At 38.9% G+C, this 20,055-nt stretch overlaps 3 protein-coding genes across 3 annotated transcripts; all 3 read left to right on the top strand.

Annotated features, from left to right (window-relative positions):
* The first annotated feature begins 1,245 nt into the window (after positions 1-1,245).
* Positions 1,246-6,103, top strand: LOC116255657 (phospholipase D alpha 1-like). The gene is made up of 3 exons (XM_031631547.2): positions 1,246-1,600; positions 2,852-4,751; positions 5,451-6,103. The coding sequence occupies exons 1-3, from the start codon at positions 1,496-1,498 to the stop codon at positions 5,882-5,884; spliced, it is 2,439 nt and encodes an 812-aa protein (XP_031487407.1). The 5' UTR covers positions 1,246-1,495; the 3' UTR covers positions 5,885-6,103.
* Positions 6,104-7,787: 1,684 nt separating this feature from the next.
* On the top strand, positions 7,788-10,221 carry LOC116255686 (uncharacterized). Its single transcript, XM_050078383.1, has 3 exons — positions 7,788-8,251; positions 8,568-8,718; positions 9,831-10,221. Exons 2-3 carry the CDS (start codon positions 8,577-8,579, stop codon positions 10,121-10,123), a joined length of 435 nt encoding a protein of 144 aa, XP_049934340.1. The 5' UTR covers positions 7,788-8,251; positions 8,568-8,576; the 3' UTR covers positions 10,124-10,221.
* Positions 10,222-13,651: 3,430 nt separating this feature from the next.
* Positions 13,652-19,108, top strand: LOC116256707 (uncharacterized). The gene is made up of 6 exons (XM_031633125.2): positions 13,652-13,808; positions 14,010-14,264; positions 16,066-16,319; positions 16,424-16,514; positions 17,714-17,780; positions 18,725-19,108. Exons 2-6 carry the CDS (start codon positions 14,209-14,211, stop codon positions 18,776-18,778), a joined length of 522 nt encoding a protein of 173 aa, XP_031488985.1. The 5' UTR covers positions 13,652-13,808; positions 14,010-14,208; the 3' UTR covers positions 18,779-19,108.
* The last annotated feature ends 947 nt before the right edge of the window (positions 19,109-20,055 follow it).

Below are 20,055 nucleotides of genomic sequence, written 5' to 3'. Positions count from 1 at the left end.
GTTGCTGGCAAACCAGATAACCTTGTTCTTTTTCATTTCGAGCAGTGTCGAAGGCATAATTTATCGGGCCTACTAAACTTTTTGCTTCTTCTCGAATAAAGAGAAAATATACACACAAATGTACAAAGTCCATGCTGCCGGATGCAGATATTTGTTAAATTGCTGACATTAAAAAATTCGTCGCTAAAAGAAGCCATCAATCGTTGTCGAAACAACCAGTTACCGCACCTTACTGCTGCTAATGCCAACGCAATAACTTCTCTAGCGACAAATTTCTAAATTTTAGCCACATGGCATCTGACAAGATTAAAGCGTCCTGTATATGGACGCTGACTACATTGAAAAAAAAGTTCATATGAACTGGGAGAAATGTTTTACCATAGGTTTTTTTTTTTTTTTTTTTTTTTTTTTTTGAGCTTCGTTTATCCTTTCCATATTGAAGACCATCCTCAAGTGCGCCTATATGGTGTACATGGCTCATCCACTTGGCTGTTGGCAAGTTTACACATGACCAAACAGTATGTATGAGGTTGGTATGTCTAAATTTTTAAGCTTTAATAAAACTGAAACCCAACATCTAAAAATATTTAAAGGATAGAAAATCAAGAATCTTACTTTTTTGTGACAAAAAAATATTAATTTTTATCACCAAAAACCAAAGTTGTTTTTTATCCGTACATTTAAAATTGGAGAGAGAGAGAGAGAGAGAGAGAGAGAGCATAGATCTGGCTGACTCAAAAATATCATCACGATCTGATGCATGGTCAGATTCTAAAAAAGGTTTAAAAATGGAAGATCTCAGACTGATCATATTTCAAAATCTGATCCGCATACGGCTTCATCAATATTTCTTTATTTTCACATTAACAGTTTCAAATATTTGCTCAATTATATATATGAGTGCTCTTTTGAGTATGAAAATTTGTGAATGAGTGTCCCTCCGGAAAAGTTTTCTACTCTGCCACGTTTGGACAACTCAAGTGGGAAGCCGGATGCAAAACTCAAACCAACTACTAATTTGCATCCAGATCATATATCCAGATATCTAACTTGGATCCAAAACATGGGGAAGAAGATCCGTGATCATTAGCAGTGCCATGCCAGGATGTACGTGGTTTATGTGAAGGGCATAATAGGAAATTCGCATCATATCATGTAGAGAGGGACTACGTGTGTGGTAGCGAGTATATAAGGATGCAGCATTCGAAGAAGACCCTCCTTCATCTAACTGTAACAACGTAGCTCTCTCCTTCCGTTCAGATCCGAAGTTCACTCTCCTTTTATGGTCTCCATTCCCCGGACGTCGGCATTGAGCCTTCTTTAGTTTCCTTCCTTCACTGCTCATACCTTCTGAGGTTGCGGAATTATGCGTTCCATTAGAGGGAAATTGGAATCTTCTGATTGACGTTTGCTGCTTCAATCTCCTGTCTCCTCTGCTGCATAGAGCGAATTTGCTGTAAAAGAGGAGCTTTCTGGTAGAGTCAGTTACCTGATCATGGCGAAGATCCTTCTCCATGGGACGCTCCACGCGACGATCTACGAGGCCGATTCACTCTCGCCGCATGGGGGCGGTGCCGGAGGCCCGAGGCTTCTTCGAAAGGTAATGACTTGCTTGCACAAATTAAGTTTGCCCAACTCCAATGAAGTTAGGATTGATCTTCGAGTTTCTGTGACAGTTTCTGCGATCGAAGTGTGGAATCTTGCTGTTGATTCTATAATTTACTATTTAGAACGATCTGCATCTTCGAAGTAAATCTGTGATGAGTTCACTTTTTGGAGATTAATATATATTCCAAAAAGTGGATTACGTATGAATAGATCATCGAATTATTTCGTCTTTCTCCAGTCCGGCATATTAGCTAGCCCTGTTCGTGACAATTTGGACCTTTAAATGGCAAATATTGAGAAACGTCATTAAATTGGTATTCGAACGGAATCAACCATCAAAACGATTCACAGAATCGATTGAATCAAATCGAAAACGGAATTCCTTGTGAAAGTATACATTTTCCAAAATGGAAAATATTTTTTTATCCTCGAATCCGACCTTGTATCGGGATGGAAAATAGTCCCATTCAAGGAGAAAACGATTTTAAGAACGCCAATCCAGTCAAAGAGGATGATCATTGTAAAAATAGCAACCATCCTTAATTTATCATTTCAGTGGAAACTAAAATTATAAATTCCTTGAATGAAATCATCCGCTGCTAACTGACAAGTTAAAATATCTGCTAGAACAGAATGGAATCCATGGTTAGCAAACATCACACGCACATATATGACACTCACATGCACGTGCACCTCGGTCCCAACTTCTAAGAAACGTGACTACTGTTCTCATTAAATTCAAAAGTAAGATCTAGCTTTTTATACGAGAAAATTGGTATACAGGGTACCGTTTCTTCTTATTGTTAAGAATAAAGAAATTCAACTCTATGGTTATTAACAAATGCATTAAAAATAGTGACAGAAAATAATTATAGGATTAACCATGGTAAAATATGTGCCTTCTGAAACTTTGATTCACTTCTCATTCTAAGGTCCGAGTCCACGATCCAGTGCCTCATAAAAGAAGTGATTTCAGGAGTTCCGAACTTTATGTACCTTCCCCGAGTGATAGCTACATGATTCTCGTTCTATTTTATTATTTATGTTTTCCTTCATTTTGAACATCGATTGCAATTGAGAACTTAAGACTCCGTTAAGATGCAACCATTGAAGAGAGTTTCATTATATTGCGTATCATCCTATCGAAGCATCGTCTTTATAATGATGGTGATGTTACGTTTCCTTTTCTTTCTCTCTTCATGTTTTCTGTGCTTCGCTATTTACTCTCTGAATCCTTTTAAAGCTTGTGGAAGGAATCGGAGAGACTGTTGGATTGGGCAAAGGAGGTTGTGACATCTATGCAACTATAGGTTTGGAGAAAGCCACGGTTGGCAGAACCAGAATTTTACAGAACGAACCTGTTAATCCTCGCTGGTATGAAACCTTTCACATCTATTGTGCACATATGGCTGCTGATGTGATCTTCAGTGTAAAGGAGAGAAATGCTATTGGAGCTTCACTAATAGGAAAGGCCTATTTACCAGTACAAGAGATCCTAAGTGGCCAAGAAATAGAAAGGCGGCTTGATTTATGCAACGAACAACGCGACCCCGTTGGAGGAGGAGCTAGGATCCGTGTTAAGGTCCAATTCTTTGATATCTCTGCTGACCGGCATTGGTCAAGAGGGATAAGGAGCCCAAATTTTCCCGGTGTGCCTTACACCTTCTTTTCTCAGAGAAAAGGATGCAAAATTTCTCTTTATCAAGACGCCCATGTGCCTGATAGTTTCATCCCTAAAATATCTCTTGCTAATGGGAGATTTTATGAACCTCACAGATGTTGGGAGGATATCTTTGACGCAATTAGCAATGCAAAGCATTTGATATACATTACTGGGTGGTCTGTTTACACTGAGATAACATTGATAAGAGATTCAAAGAGACAGAAGCCTGGAGGAGACGTTACCCTTGGTCAGCTTCTCAAGAGGAAAGCCGATGAGGGTGTGAGAGTTATGCTGCTGGTTTGGGATGACCGAACCTCTGTTGGCCTGCTCAAGAAGGACGGGCTCATGGCTACGCATGATGAGGAGACAATGAACTATTTTAAGGATTCAGATGTTCACTGTGTCTTGTGCCCCAGAAACCCGGACAATGGTGGAAGCATCGTTCAGGATCTACAGATCTCTACCATGTTCACACACCATCAAAAAATTGTGGTCGTGGACCACGCAATGCCCAATCGACGAAGCCAGCGAAGAAGAATTGTAAGTTTTGTTGGTGGCATTGATCTCTGTGATGGTCGATACGACACTCAGTATCACAGTCTATTTAGAACTTTGGATACTGCCCATCACGATGACTTCCATCAGCCAAATTTTGCTGGTGGATCGATCAAGAAGGGTGGCCCCAGAGAGCCATGGCATGACATACATTGCCGCCTTGAAGGGCCAATTGCATGGGATGTCCTCTTCAACTTTGAGCAAAGGTGGAGGAAGCAAGGTGGAAAGGATTTGCTTGTTGAACTAAGAGACATGAGCGGTACCATCATCCCACCATCTCCAGTTACTTTCCCTGAAGACAGAGAAACTTGGAATGTTCAGTTATTCAGGTCAATTGATGGAGGTGCTGCTTTTGGATTTCCAGAAACTCCTGAGGATGCTGCTAAAGCTGGTCTGGTTAGTGGGAAGGATAACATAATTGACCGAAGCATCCAAGATGCTTATGTCAATGCTATTCGTAGAGCCAAAAGTTTTATCTATATTGAAAACCAGTACTTCCTTGGGAGCTCATTTGATTGGAAGAAAGATGATATTAAAGTTGGAGACATTGATGCGCTACACCTCATACCTAAGGAACTTTCCTTGAAGATTGTGAGTAAAATAGAAGCTGGAGAACGGTTTGCAGTCTATGTAGTGTTGCCAATGTGGCCAGAAGGAGTGCCTGAAAGTGCATCTGTTCAAGCAATTCTTGACTGGCAGAGGAGGACGATGGAGATGATGTATACGGATATTTCTCAGGCTCTACATGCTAAGCGTATTGAAGCAGATCCCAGGGATTATTTGACTTTTTTCTGCCTCGGCAATCGAGAGACAAAGAAGAGTGGTGAATATGCACCAGAAGAATCACCGGAGCCAGACACCGATTACATTAGAGCTCAGAAAGCAAGAAGATTCATGATATATGTTCATTCCAAGATGATGATCGGTAAGATATAACCATGTTCTGGAAAATCAGCTTCTGTTGCTCTTCTCAACTGGCTTTCTTTTGTTCTATTGGTCACTACATCTAAAGCTTATGCTGACAATCTGAGCGAAGTTATGATTTCCTTACGCTTTAGGATGGGAAACTATATAATCCATTCATGCCCATTATATCATGACTGGATCTATTCTCAGAATTCTTGATTTCTGTGCATGTGGCATCCAAAACCTAATTCCATGCATCTGCATTTCTCTGCAATGCAGCTCACTAATGTCTAATATTACTTCACCATATGATCATGGATGTCACAAATTTACTTTTTGATGCCCATTATAGCATGACTGGATCAATTCTCAGAATTATTGATGTCTGTGCATTCGGTATCCAAAGCCTAATTCCATGCATCTGCATTTCTCTGCAATGCAGCTTACTAATGTCTAATGTTACTTAACCGTATGCTCATAGATGTCAAAAATTTACACTTTTTCAAGTTAAAAATCTGGTTCTTTGTTGGTGTTGAAGAAAGACTCTCTATGTCTTGAATTTGTCAAATAATGCTTTCCTCATCTGAGATCCAATTCTAGGTTGAAGTGTTCTGAAATTATTTTTTTTTCCTTTGCCACAAGTTTTTTTGGTGTTATGACAGTTGATGACGTTACATAATAGGGTCAGACACTGATATCCTGATCTGTTTCTTGATAGTTGATGATGAGTACATAATCATTGGATCAGCCAACATAAACCAGAGGTCCATGGATGGAGCTAGAGACTCTGAGATAGCCATGGGCGCTTACCAGCCATACCATCTGGCAACTCGGGGACCATCCAGGGGACAAATTCACGGCTTCCGGATGGCATTATGGTATGAGCACCTCGGTATGCTTGATGATCTGTTTTTGCGTCCAGAGAATGTGGAATGCATTCGCAAGGTTAACAGAATTGCAGACAAGTACTGGGATCTGTACTCCAGCGACATGCTCGACCGCGACCTTCCTGGCCACTTGCTCAGGTATCCTGTTGGAGTTACCAACAATGGCGATGTCACTCAGCTGCCAGGCATGGAGTTCTTCCCAGATACTAAAGCTTGTGTTCTGGGTGCCAAGTCTGACTACTTGCCACCGATTCTGACAACATAGAGAGGATAGATTTAAGTAGTCCCTTACCGTGTCATTTGGTTCTTTTGTTTCTGCCACTGTAGGGCTAAAACTTAAGAAAAAGATCAAAAAGTTGTCTAAGAATGCTAAATTCTTATTTCGCAACTACAAGGAGAATGTCAAAATCTACGGTAGGAGGGCACGATTTACATGCATTTCTGTGGTGGTGATAATTTTCTAGTATTGTTCATCAACTAGTGTTTTCAAAAGGTAGTTCGATTTTGCTTTCTTCCTTGCTCTCTGGTTACTGCAGACTGCTGAAAGATGAACAAATTGCTCAGACTGCTGACTGCACGACGCTGATCGGATCAAGTTATCTATCAATTGGAATGACCATCTCCGGTAGATTGAAAATGAAAATAAAAATAACTGTTACACAGTCATGGTGGTGAACTGTGACAAACTCATTTAAGCCCAGAAATGCTTCCTAATACCCAAATCTGTCCTTGTGTCTGGCTCTCTTTATCTGTTGCAGAGTATAAAGTTGAAGATCCTGGATCAAGTCTCAGCCGTCATTCTAATTTTTTGATCATCCATAGGACATTCAAAAGGCTTGGCAACTCTTAACATTATAGAGAGAAAAAAAGACCGTATGCCACCTCAACTAGAAACATGAACCGTTCATAAAAAATTGAATTGTATAGCCTAAAAGTAAAGGTTGTATTTGGATGATCTCCCAAACAATATCATTTTATAATAATCAAGTCTTTCAAAAATCTCGTTCTTTAAGCAGCATGTGAAGCCTGGTTTGTGTATTTGGATGACAAGACCAAAAAAATCTTCCTTTTTAAAATGTCATTTTGTCAAAAATGAGTTTTTCACAAATCTAATCAAATTCAATGTCGTTTGTCATAAGGACAAATGTGTATGAAAAATATCTAAATCTATAAATTCTCCTACCATATTCAAGTCGGACAAAAAATTATTCATTGCATTTAATTTGCTGATCCTACATCAGGGCCTAACGAGCAGGCCAGAGAACCAAAATGTCTCCTGCATGTGCGTGAATGGCCCACCCACAAGTAGGAATGCTCAATCAATCGAACCAACTCGAGCTTAACTTGAACTGCTCGTTCGGTTAAGCTCGACTCAAGCTCCGCTCAAAAGTTAAACAAGTCGAGTTCAAGCTTAACTGAGGTCGAGTTCGAGTTGGATGAACTAGACTCGATTAAGCTTGTTTAACACTAATACTTATTGTTGTAATTTCAAAAATTGAAAATGGCTTAAATAAAAACATGAAAATTTTAAGCAAAAAATATATATTAAGGGACACAAGCTTAAACGACTCGAACTCTCGATTAAACGAGTTGAGCTCGAGCTCACCACATAAAGCTCGAGTTGAGCTCGAGCCGAGCTATATGTGATAGTTGTACATCGCTACCCACATGTCGGTTCATAAGCTCTTCATAGGTGACTTGTTTGTGGGTAGGAGTGCACTAGAGCCAGGCAAGTTAAAGATGAGCTGGGGGTGCTCAATAATGATGTGAACGGATTGGGTTTGCAGCCATTCTACATAATCTGGTATGGATCCTGTTTTTTCAAACTTGACTAGCATACGATCTGACATTTATATGCAACCATGTTGGCTCTCTATCTTACCTCAATCGGACATCATACTTGCACTCAGATTCATCTGTAAAGTATTCCGGATCTGATTAATATATGGTACACCGATTTCTTTACCAGATCCGGTTAAATGAATTCAAGATCATATTGATAATTGAACATATCTATATTAAGTCAGGGACAGGGTAATATAATTTAACAGATCCGGCTAAATTATTTTCAAGTTTATTCAAGATGTTTTGAAAAGATATTGAAGTAAAGAACCTATATTAAGTCCTTACCTTCCACTTTGTACCCTTCCAACAGACTCAACTCACATTTCACTCCCAAAAACAGAAGAAGACAATGAAGAAGAAAATGACATACAACCATTGCCATGAATGGTTTCTGCGGGTGCATCCTTTCACATCAATGGCAAGTAAGCAGGCAAGGCGTAAGCCAGGTGGCGTTCCATGTAAGGCTGAGTTGGTTCTGGCAAAACTTAAGGTCTACCCACCTCCAAAAAATGAAGATCTAAGAACTTACATGTGAAATTGGTTGTGTTTATTGGATCTACCGCTAGATCTAGTCCTCCTCCAATTTCTCTGTTCTTTCCCCTGTTGATCATTACAGCACAGAGGTCAGGATCGATTGTTGCAGACAATCACATGTTAGAGCTCTGGCTTCAATATCAGGCTGCTTGATTCGCAGAGATTTGGATTCGTTGTATGGAGCCAGAATGAAGGACTGCTGCTACCAGGAGTGACTCACATGAACTGATTTTGGACCACTCGATCTTTCTAGGTGGCAAATGCCTTTGTCTGCAACCCACCATGACCTTTCACTCATCTGATTCGCATTTTCTTCATACTTTTAAATCACTCGTGTGTGTGGCCAGTGATCCACGACTCCCCATTTCTCCCTGAACCTTTTTTTGGTTCTTTCGAGAGGAAAATGGAGAAATCTAGACATATGTAAGGCAGTAAGGGCACTATGTGGTGGAACATGCTTGATTTGGGCCTCAAATTTTTCTTATATGGAACTCTACTGCTGAGAAGAACTGCTAGTTTCTTATCCACGCAAGTCCTCATTCATCGTTGTCTCTCGTCTGCTCCTGCAGCATTCTGGGATGCCTTCCTTTGTGGGTTCTCAAGGAGCTGTTCTGGTCACGGCTGCGGCGGTCTCTGGCACGCTAATTCTCTTGCTTTTACGTCCGAAGAGGACGGTGGAAGCTGATCAGGCTGCGGAACGTCGGCCATCGATCTTCTCAGGTCAGTGGTCTTCCCTGTATGATCAGAGATGTATGCAGCCTGTTGTTTGATAAATCTGCCATCTGACTTCTTGGTTGGGATACCGCAAATGCTTACATAACAAGCACTCCCTTGAATCTCAGCTTGAAGTTCACCTTGTGGATGCGACATACATAGTTGATTTGATAATAATTTTCGTTGGTACATTGTTAGTCATTGAAATTCCATATAATTCTGCAGTTTGAAATGATAATTAAACCCAAAGAAAAATCTGATTCCTATGTTCAGAACAATTGATTCTTGTCAAATCAAACTGCATAGATAAGAGCTACATGGCCTGTGAAGAAAAATGGTCATTCGATCGCAAGAACTTGACCTGCGTGCCGGATTTTTCAAATAAAGAACCAATATCTATACTTTCTTTATTCTAAAACCCCGTTTTTTGTGATAAAGATATGATTATTAGGAATGAACAATGTGCAATGGTGAATCAACTTCATCCGTGGGTTTGATTCGATCAAAAACAAATTGCAGTATTCAATGTAGGTGCAGATGCTGATGGGATGATCGTATCTAAATTAGATTTAAATCTGGGAGTTTTGCTCACGCAGAATTTATATAAGGTGGTCACTGTTGTTTTATCAAAATGCAGAGAGGCGTTCTTATGTTATCAGAATCCGAAGAGAACACAGAAAAATAGCGAAATGAAAGACAAGACAGAAAATAGAAAAATAGAAAGATGGGGACAAGTGTCTCATTAAGGCGTTTTTAGGTGACAGTCGAAACTGGGTTTACAAAACGACATTTTCAAAAGACGTGATCAACGAAAAACTAGTTTTGTTTTGTCACTCAAACATACACATTAGGTTTCAAAATGACTACTTGTCATCAACCTGGTTTTCACAAAACATTGTTTTTGGAGGTTGTCGTTTAAATACAACCTAAAGCTTTTTCTCTTGCAAATGGTTTGACAAGTATTTCTGTCTTTAAAAGTTTTACTAATTTCACCATATAGAGAATTATAATTAAAAAAAAAGAGAGAAAAAAAAAAGTTCAGAAGCTAAAGGCTGGAAAAACCAGTTTCAATCTGTGTGTGTAGTTTCTTGTTAACGTGTAAATGTTTGCTGTGGCAGACAAGAAAGGGGGAAAGAAGACAAGGACGGTGAGAAAGGTACAGTTCGCCACAGACGTGGTGGAGCCATCTGGGGACAATGAAGGTTACAGGAGAAGCGGAAGAAGAAGGCACGACACTGTTGCTTTGAGATTGGAACGTGAAGACCGACAAGGATGCCATAAATCTGCTCCTACACGCCACGCAAGAGCTGGTGCAGCGTCGTACCATGGCCGAAAGATGCCGGAAAACCAGGTGGTTTTGTACAATGGTATTCTCAGAGATCGACTTCAGAGAATGGCTAGCATGTATTGACTTTCACTGGAGCGCCCTTTTCAAATCTCTGATCTCTCGAGATGTGATGTACATAGATCACAGCATAATTTTATCCATTTTGAAACGAGTTCATTTGATGTGTGAACGGAATTTTATGATGATTGAAGAATGGACCATCTAAAGCTTTCAAAGAATTTTCTGATGATTGAAGAATGGATCATCTAACGCTTCGGCCTTCACTTGAGCGGTGCTTCGGCCTTCACTTGAGCGGTTCGATCAGAAACAGTTGCAGTCTAAAAGTAAGCAGGTGCTTTTTAGTATATAAAAATTATCTCCAACTGAAAAGCCAAACTTTTGTGCTGCTAGATTTTTTAAATACCAAGTCACCAATAGGCTGATCCCCAATATGGTTATGCCACTAAGAAGTAGTCTAATTTGAAGAAAGCTCGGTGGAAGAGAACAGTAAAGAAGTCAGTAATTTTTTTTTTTTTTTTTTTTTTTGAGGAGCATTATTACAGGTATAGTAGCCAAAACTTAGACTCTTAAATATATAATAGAAAATAGGGTGTGACATCAATATGTAATAAATAATTTATGTGAGTTTGGGTGGACAACTGCCCTCACTTGCCCATATGTGGCTTGTCCACTGAAAGAATGGACTTTTTTTTGTTTGGCATATGCTGAGAACACCAAAAGACATTTTGTACATGGAATGCATATCAAACAACCTCTAAGAAAGTGTTTCATTGTACTGGATCCCAGATGTAAGAGTTTCAAGTGACCAAGAGGAATATTTCATCTTGTTACCCTTATTGAGAGCCGAAGCCTCCTCCTCCCCACTTCTCCTTCTGCTAGGGTCCAACACGTATGTACCTTTACATTGGTATCGTGCTTGCACTCTATTAGCATAGAAACATAACCCCCACAGGAATGAAAGGATGATGGAAGGTATTCATCCGGTGTCAAACTTACGATGCTCCTCTGGCGTTAGATTTAAAAGTTGGATTTGACATAAGGCCTATCTTAGATCCACAGTTTGATCAAGCTGCGGATTTTTTGCAAATTCTTGTTACAGTGCACGCGTTTGTTGAAATATGTGGACTTGTGATTTGAGTTGAGAGTTCCTAAGATCTCAATTTACCTCAATTCTAAGATTGAATTCATGCAAACATGATCTAACTTTATAAGCTGGATGCCATTTTCAATAATAAATTCGGAACGTATTTTCAACGCTACATGATATTTATTTACACTGACCCGTTTCTCACGATAAATATGAAAAGGTCAACAGGAGCTTTAATCAAAAGAAATCCAGAGTGGATGGCCATGGTGCACCTCTTAGTCTTGGCATGATTTAGTAAGAATTGAATCTGCTTTGCCCCAACTTGAGAATATAAAAAAGGGAAAGAAAAAGAGGGAAGTTAGACAATTATGTACTCCTCATTAGGTAAGTCATGTGGCTAGCAACAATATTAGAAACATAGACTTGATGATTAGTCAAACATATAATCACTAATATGTTCGTTCAATTTCAGCTACATTGAGACCAAGCTTCACTCCCATATGTTTCCTGCAAAATTTCTTTGATAAACAGTTTCCAAATTCAAAAGGAGAGATGATTCTCTTCTGAATTGGAGATTTTCAGGTGCCCAAGAGCTTAATTTTCAAAAACACAACGAAGTAGATTATAAGTAACCTCGAACTCCAAGGGGAAGCAGAATTTTGTTTTCGTCTTTCTTTTATTTCATCTCAAAACCTATGCCTAATTGGGTGTGCACCAAAAACCTATGCCTAATTAAAGGTGCGCATCGAGCCAGACCATTTGAACACTCATCGAAGGACTTATGGGCATCGTTCATGCGTGCTAAGCTAAATTATGTACAAAATGAAGCCCATGAGCATAACTCTGGGCAGTGGTCTAGCCACATGGTGACTGGTGCAAGTAGTTGCCTACAGCAGTCTCTTAGAAGTTTTTTATTTTTAAATGAGAATCTTAAATACTTATCCATATAACAGAACCTCATCAGATTTGAGTATTTTTAAACAAATGCTCAGTTTTCTAGCTTCGCCACCGACTATGAGTCTCTCTCACCTTTGGCGTCTTGTTTAGCGAATGATTTGATAGGGGAGGGTGCATATTAACAATTTTATAAAGGATAAGAACCAGAAGAGTAATTTAAAAGGAGTGGCTGAGGGAAAGGGTGCGTCGCCTTCTTTGAAAATTGTCGGAAGCTTACCGAACAGCGTAGGCCCTTATCAGTAAATTTCCCATTTTAGCAAAAATATGGTCAACTTTTTTTTTTAAATGCTGAATATTTAAAAATAAAATCATTTATCCGACTTTTTTGAATTGACGACATTTTGGAATGGAAAAGCTGGTGGAAAAGGACCACTCTTTACGACGACAAGCATGATTTTCAAACTCATTGAATAAACCTGCAAAAGTCAAAATCTACGATGCCACTAGCGAGGCCGCAGACTTCACAATTTACTTAGGGAAAATGTATCGGAAGGCGTTTGGATGTGACATCTAAAGTAAGATTTTGAAAGCAAAATGTGATTTTGCCTCTAAAATTAAGTTTTTGAAGTGTTTGGACGCGTCAAAGTTTGGATTTCAGAGAAACTTAGTCTCAACAAAACTCAGGTTTCTAAATGGGTGTCAGAAATCTGATCCTCACAAGTTCTTCATAAAAAACCAGGCTTTAGATATGTTATTCAAGTAAATAAATCAAGTTTTCAAAACTTTAGATATGTTATTCAAGTCAATAAATCAAGTTTTCAAAACTCACTGAAAACCTTAGATTTAATGACAACCAAGTTTTCATAAAACTGAATTAGATGGAAGATGTTAGCCAAACGTCCTCTTTGTTATCCAAACCAAGTTTTCATAAAACTCAATGGGTTTGTATTCATCATGTCTCTTGGATCGGCATAACAAACTTAGCTTTCACAAAACCAAGTTTTCACGAAATTGAGTAAGATAAGGGTGCTATCCAGGGCGGAGTCAAGGTAGGGGCCGCTTGGCCATGGCCCCACCTCAATTCTTTTTTTTTTTAATTTATATATAAATTTTAAAAAATTTCACTTGTTCTATACAAACATTTTGAAAAATGATATTTCAACCCTATTAAAAATTAAAAACTTTAATTCGACCCGCCTCATTCATCCCTAGTGTTATCCAAATGTCCTCCTAATGCTAACAGATTAAACCTTGTAGTTAATATTCCGGCCCCTTGAACGTATAGTTCAACTCAATAATTGATGTCCAAAAAATTGAACTAAAAATTGGCCTCATATAAGCGGCTGGGTCAGCAAAAATTATTAAGTTGACATTATAGGTATTGAACTTTACATCTGGCTCATTTTTACCATTTAGCTCAAACTTTAAAAATTCGAAGGCGTTAGGCCTTGATCTTGCTTATGAAGTTAAATACATCTATGCTTCAAAAGATAAAACAGGAAAAATGTAGATGTCAATCAAGCGCGCATTTGGGTTGAAGGGCAAATAAGCTGGCTTATCATATGTAGATATTTTTTTAACAAGGGATAAGGACAAGAGTCGGGGAAAACTCATCAAGGTCTTCATGTTGTCACGTCAACGAGCGGTTGCGTAGTTGCGCGCGCACACGCACACACCTAAGCAGAGAGAAAACAGCGGCGCCTCCAGTCCCCCGCCTCCTCCTGATCTCTCTTCTTTGGAGTTGCTCCCTCAGGGAGAGGACGGGTGAGGTGGAAACCGTGGATTTGTTATTTTTAGCTTCTGCAAAACGATCTTCTTGATTTGCTCGTTTGTCTGTGTTGGGGTTTCTTGGGTCTCCATGCGAATTTAGAGGAATATAATTGATGTTCTGATACTGGATCTTTTTTTTTTTTTCTTCATTTCTTTTTGTTGTTTTTTTTGGGGGAACGGTCCTGATGGTGGCAGAGGGGGAAGGGGATTGAGGGGGTGGGGGCATCTTCCTCTCTTGTTGTTGAAGGGATGGTGGTGGCAAGGAGAAGAGATCTGCATTCTGATGTGGGGTTTTGAAGGGACTGCCGTTTCATCAGAGCCTTAACACCGACAGATAGAGAGAGAGGGAGAGAGAGAGAGAGGCGGTAGGAGTAGAGGGGAGAGAGGCAGGTAGATGCTACGTCGCAGCTCTTTCGTGTTGTGGATCCGACAATTGTTTTCCTGTATGGGGTACGTTCTCTTCCTCTCCCCACCTTCTCTCTCTCTCTCTCTCTCTCTCTCTCTCTCGCTGCCCTTGAATTAGTCTCAATGAATACACTGGGTTTTCTCTCGGTTCGATGGCTTTGGGGTCTTTTTTCGGTATAAAATGAGAAGTGCTGGTGATTTAGGGATTATGTTGCAATTATTGGTACAATGGACGCTTGATTAGTCCCTCCTAATGTAACAATGTAAATAAGCTTTGTTCATGTTGGTGTTGGTTCTTATGTAGATGTCTTTGATTTCTAGAACAGGTGTTGTGTATTCATATAATAGGGCTAGGTCTTGGGCATCTCTCTGATAGCATTGGTTTTGCTAATTGGCAACTAAACTTTTGAGTTCTGTCATGGGAGAGAACTTATGGTCGAAATGGTTGTCAATACTCGGCAAGTATGATGTGCTAGTGTCCTTGCGTGTTTGTGTGTTTTCTTTATATGCTGTACCTAAAAGTCTAATTTCATATTTACACATGTCCTGTACCACACATAATTTAACGCATGCAATTTCAGTCCAGGAATATATTTGAGGAAACATGGTTACTGTTCGTGGACAAACGTTTCCTTCTGCTATGAGGAAGTTTGTGTTTTGATGTGCCTATGCATAATTGGGTGAATGCATTTGATTGCTATAGTAAGAAAATAAATTGACATCATCATTCCTAGCTCTGACGTTTTGCAGTCCTCTTCTTGCTTATATTTTCATGTTTGCCTGCTTTGTTTGACCTTGCTTTCTTAAGAATGCAAAAGAATTTGGAGCGGACTTATCCCACCTTGTTTACCAGCTCAAAAACTTGGACTGCCTAGCAATGTCTACGCAAATTATGGAGTTCCACTTTCAGTTCTATGGCGAGCATAATTGCGGTCATTTAAGATTTTAATTTCTGCAGTATAAAAAATTGAGTTCATTGAAGTTCAAGCAGATGCCTTCAAGGAAGGTATTATGAAGTCAATGGAGGTACGTTCTGAAGAATAACAGAACAAATAAAAAGAAAGTGGTGTCCATGTGTGTGATTCAGAGAAAAGAAAGTGATATGTAACAAATGTTGCATTCCATGAAGCCATGATCTCCTAACCCCAAGAATCAGTCATTTCTTGCCGTCGTCAGTATTAGAGTGTTGGAACTAATTATAAAGTGAATATTCAAACTCTTTTTTTATTGATAATGGTTGGATACATGTTTAACTCTAAATAGAGATGAAGTATGATGCTTTGCTAACATGAAGTGGCATAGGAAAGCTTAGATTACTCACATCAAGCATTTTACAGCAGATTCCTGCACTTGACTTTCTATCTACAGGACCTTTCTAGTTGCTAACATTCATAACATCTCTGATGCCAACAATACTATAGCATGAGAACTTTTGACATGCTGAGTTTTGCCATGAATAGACAAAGTTTTGCATAATTGCAACTGGACTTTTCTTTTCTCCCTTGTTGTAGAATGAAATTTTTAAGAGGTGCACTAGATCCATGGGAATTGAACATGTATCAGTATATGGAAAAACCTTTGAAAATGCCACCAGCAGCTGCACCTGCCTACAAAACCATTTTTTGTTTTTTGTGCACTTTATGCTGGATTCTCAAATATTTGCACTTACATTGCTTTTGATACGGTAATGCCTGCCCCTATATGGATTTGCCTGCGTTCCATGTTTTGTGGTTCTTTCTAATATCAATGATGTATGGCTGATCCTTCATGCTATATAATTATATTGCTACTTTGAATGCTTGTGCTAATCTTTTGATTGGTTTGTACCTGGCTTGCAACAGAGCAGAGGTTGTCTTGGATGCTGTTCAACACCCACTCCAATTACTGCTGTTGATGAGCCATCTAAGGGGCTAAAAATACAGGGTCGCAGAGTAAAGAAGGCTGGTCTATCTGAAGATTTTTGGAGCACAAGTACTTATGAGATGGAGAATAGTGGTGTTCAATCACAGAGAAGCATCTCGTCTATAAGCATATCAAACCAAATACTTGATTCCCATTGTGGGCCAAGCAATTCCAATGCAACAGAATTTGTGAATCATGGCAAGTTAAAATCTTGTTTGATGATTGTCATCTTCTGGCTATTCGGCAATCTTCAGATCTGTAACAACTTGTTCCATTCTGAATTTAGTTTTGTTCTTTGGCAGGTCTTCTACGGTGGACACAAATTCGTCAGGAGTGGCTTAAAAACAGCAAGGCAGAAAAGCAGCCACCACAACTGCGAGAACCAAGGCTAAGGCATTGTGCTTTCCATTTTCTACTTTGCTAGATGTGGAAAAATGTTCTTCTTGCTGCAAACGTTTACTTGTTTCTTTTAGTTCAAACTTCAAACTATTGTCACCAGCATCTCCAATGTTTTGAGACTATCCTCATATCATTGACATTTCAGAGCCAGACTGAAGTAACAGCAAAATATCTTTAAAAAAAAAAAATCCTGATATGATTGGCGTTTAGATCAGACTGCAATCTCAAACGTTTTTGACATTTGAAAACCAGTGTGCCTTGACCATTTGCAAAATGCCACCCAAAAATATATATTACAGTGATATGGTTTGCAAGTTTTCTGGAATCCTTTCCTTATATGTTTACGCTTTCAATCTTTACTAAAACACAAACTCTATCTCCTTTCTTTTCACCAGTAGATAGTATTGCAGACTGATTATTTCTTCATACAAATGTATATTTGATTCTTCAGATTTTTCGACAGATACTGTAAATCCTTTACTCACAGAAATTTTTGTCGGAAAACCAGCTCAAATAAATATCTACCAAGTCACCTTGTCTAGAAGTAGGGATGCACATGAGCGGGTTTGAGCCAAGCTGAGCCAACTCGAACTCGGGTAGGGTCGAGGTTAAGGAAGATTGAACTCGGATCGAGTTGGCTCCGAGCCGTTATTAGAAAAATCAATCTTTTACAAGAGGAGGAACAAAGGGATCTGAACCTCAAACCTGGAGGTTTCTAGCAAGGGCGAAAAACCAGTGGAACTACTTATTTGCTATGATGATGATGTGAATAATCTTCTAGATATTACCTTCACGAGCTTTACTCAAGTTCACACAAGTGGAGCTCACCTAGCTTGAACTTGACTCGTTTACTTAGCCAAGTCTATTTTTTAACTTGAACTCAACTTGTTTATTAAACGAGTCAAGCTCTAGTCATGTTTAACTTGGTGAGTGCGAGTCAAGCCCGAGTTGGCCCGACTTGTTGAACATCCTTATCTAAAAGATGCCATAAATGATAGTTTGACCAACAAATGGCAAGGAGAAACTTCAAATTGAAAGACTTTGACAAATGAAATTAGATAGTATTTGGAATATGCCATTTTTTTTTGTTGATTTACTTCAGTGTTATTTGGATGGACTACTGTAATTATGATATTGTTGGGATAAGTATAATTTTGTACATCTGATAGACTGATACATTTTCTTGGATACAGTTGGAACGCAACATATGACAGTTTATTGGGGACAAACAAGCCCTTTCCCCAGCCAGTCACTCTTGCAGTAAGTGTAACTCATGTTTGTCATTGTTTCCATGTTTCATTCCTTAAATTTCTGGCTTGGAACTTGGAAGATTATCCAGGCTATGAGTGCCCTTGAGTGCATAGGCAAAAGTATGCTGCATAAGTTCAATCTGCAATGTTCTTTTCTAGAAACTTAGTTTGAGCCCTTGGGTATATATATATATATATATATATATATATATATATATATATATATGTATGAGTGAGTGAACGTTGACTCTAGCTTTTCAGGGTTACTTAGCCATCTAACCAATGTCATCCATTTGAAGTAGATGGATGGTTTAGACAAAGACAAGGAGAAAAAAATATGAACTAATATTAGATAGTGAAAATGTCTATCACCTTTTTCTTTTTATTTTTCTCTTAACCATCCATCATGTTGGATCGGACGGTCTTGATTAGATGGTTGTGTGACTCTAACAATTCAAATTTCCTATATATATATATATATATATATACATATAGATAGCGACACAGAGAGAGGGAGAGGTATTTTTTTTTTGGAAAATAGATTGGCACCTTGAAAGCTGACATCTTCTGGAAACTGGTTATTATATGTGCTTTCTATATGATAGAGATTTACCTGTCTTTCCCAAATTCTTAGCCTTGGCTGTTATCCTATGGTGTTTTGAGAATCCTGTTGCATTTGAGGATCCTTCTTGGTTTCAAGGCAACCTTTTCCATTTTTTTGTCTTTTCTGGCATGGCATTTGATGAAATGATAGAGCCCTATAACCTATTGTAAGTCTTGATTTTATCATGAAGAGTAATATTTTCATTTCACAGGAAGATGTTTGTTGTCATGTTGAATCTCTCCTGAATGGAGGCAGGACAAGGCTATCATGTTCATATTTTTGCACTTCTGAGGACCACGGGACGGTGCACCACACAAGTAAACTAACACTTATTTTTCCTTTTTCCACAGGAAATGGTAGATTTTCTTGTAGACGTCTGGGAGGTGGAGGGTTTGTATGACTAGTGCATGAGTTCATAAGTTGGCGATAGCTACCCGTTATTGTCTCTGTCAGCTTGGGGCTTGATAGTTTCCCTACAGGTCTTCTCTATATATCAAGCCAGAGATTGTTTTCGGTGGTAACTTCCCATTAATATTCTGCAGCCTTGAAATTTGACGTCTAGTCTTATCATGTGATAGGCATCTGGGTTGGTTCCATCGTTCAAATTATCACGTTTTCTGCGATTTACGTGTATTAGTTGTCTTTTAGTCTTGCATTCTATTGCAGAAGCAAGGACCAGGACTGGCAACAATTTGAGCACTACTGAATTCTACGGCATCATGTGCCTTCCAACACCTTTCTCTTTTATTCTGGTAAAAGCCTTATCTCTGTTGGTCTAATTACGAAAATGATGAAAATTAAGTTTCAAAACAGGTAAAACTTTGATTGTGAAGTAAGCAGTTAGGATTTGGACAAGCTAAATGCATGGTAACTTAAAATTGAATTGAATTTGGTATCTAGCAGAAATAAGAGAAAGGAAAAAAGAAAAAAAGCAAGAGCAACACTACGGAACGTATCTGAACCGTTTACCTAAAATTTAGAGACGAGAGTTTGTGGTTGACTAGTGTTGGTGCGAGAATCATCTTATTTGTTTCAAATCTCTCTCTCTCTCTCCATCCCTCCCTCCTGTCATTGTTCAAAATCACGACCGATCATGTGATCAACTCATGTTATTGTTAGCGATTTTGTTTAATGGTTTGACAACTTAGGTCCGTGAAATTATGAGATGTATCATTAATCGGCTGGTTTCTCTCTGAAGCCTAACCAGACAAAAGAATAGATTTTTTTTTGTCTGTTCTTCAGCATCAGTTTAGAAAAGAGAGGGTAAAAGGACGAGATTCTTTTAGTTTAGGGGGCCAATCCAACACAACTACTTTGTATACCTGAAATGTGTTTGGATGAAAGTATCTAATTAAAACAAGAATTTAAGATCATGATATACTCAATTTGGAATTTGAAATTACAAACAAGAGCACCGATTGATAGAATGGAAGGCCTTTAGAGTGGAGAGCTCAAGAGTTTTGACATCCTGGTCATAACAGAAAAATGGCATGCGATCACTTTCTCAAAGATGCACCTAAAAAGCAGTATATGGCTTACAACCTTGATGTGTACTCGTGTAGTCGCAAGTTCAGGAATCACAGTTGTGATCAGTCAGGTGCGGCAGAAAAGAAAACTCACCGCGTTGTGTCCGCACCACGTTCATCTCAGCTGGGAGATAATAAATACTTTTGCTGTATCG

This window comes from Nymphaea colorata, chromosome 6 (genome assembly GCF_008831285.2).
Source record: "Nymphaea colorata isolate Beijing-Zhang1983 chromosome 6, ASM883128v2, whole genome shotgun sequence".
Taxonomy (NCBI): domain Eukaryota; kingdom Viridiplantae; phylum Streptophyta; class Magnoliopsida; order Nymphaeales; family Nymphaeaceae; genus Nymphaea; species Nymphaea colorata.
The sequence above is the reverse complement of the archived record's forward strand: the minus strand, read 5'-3'. Positions and strand labels throughout refer to the sequence as shown.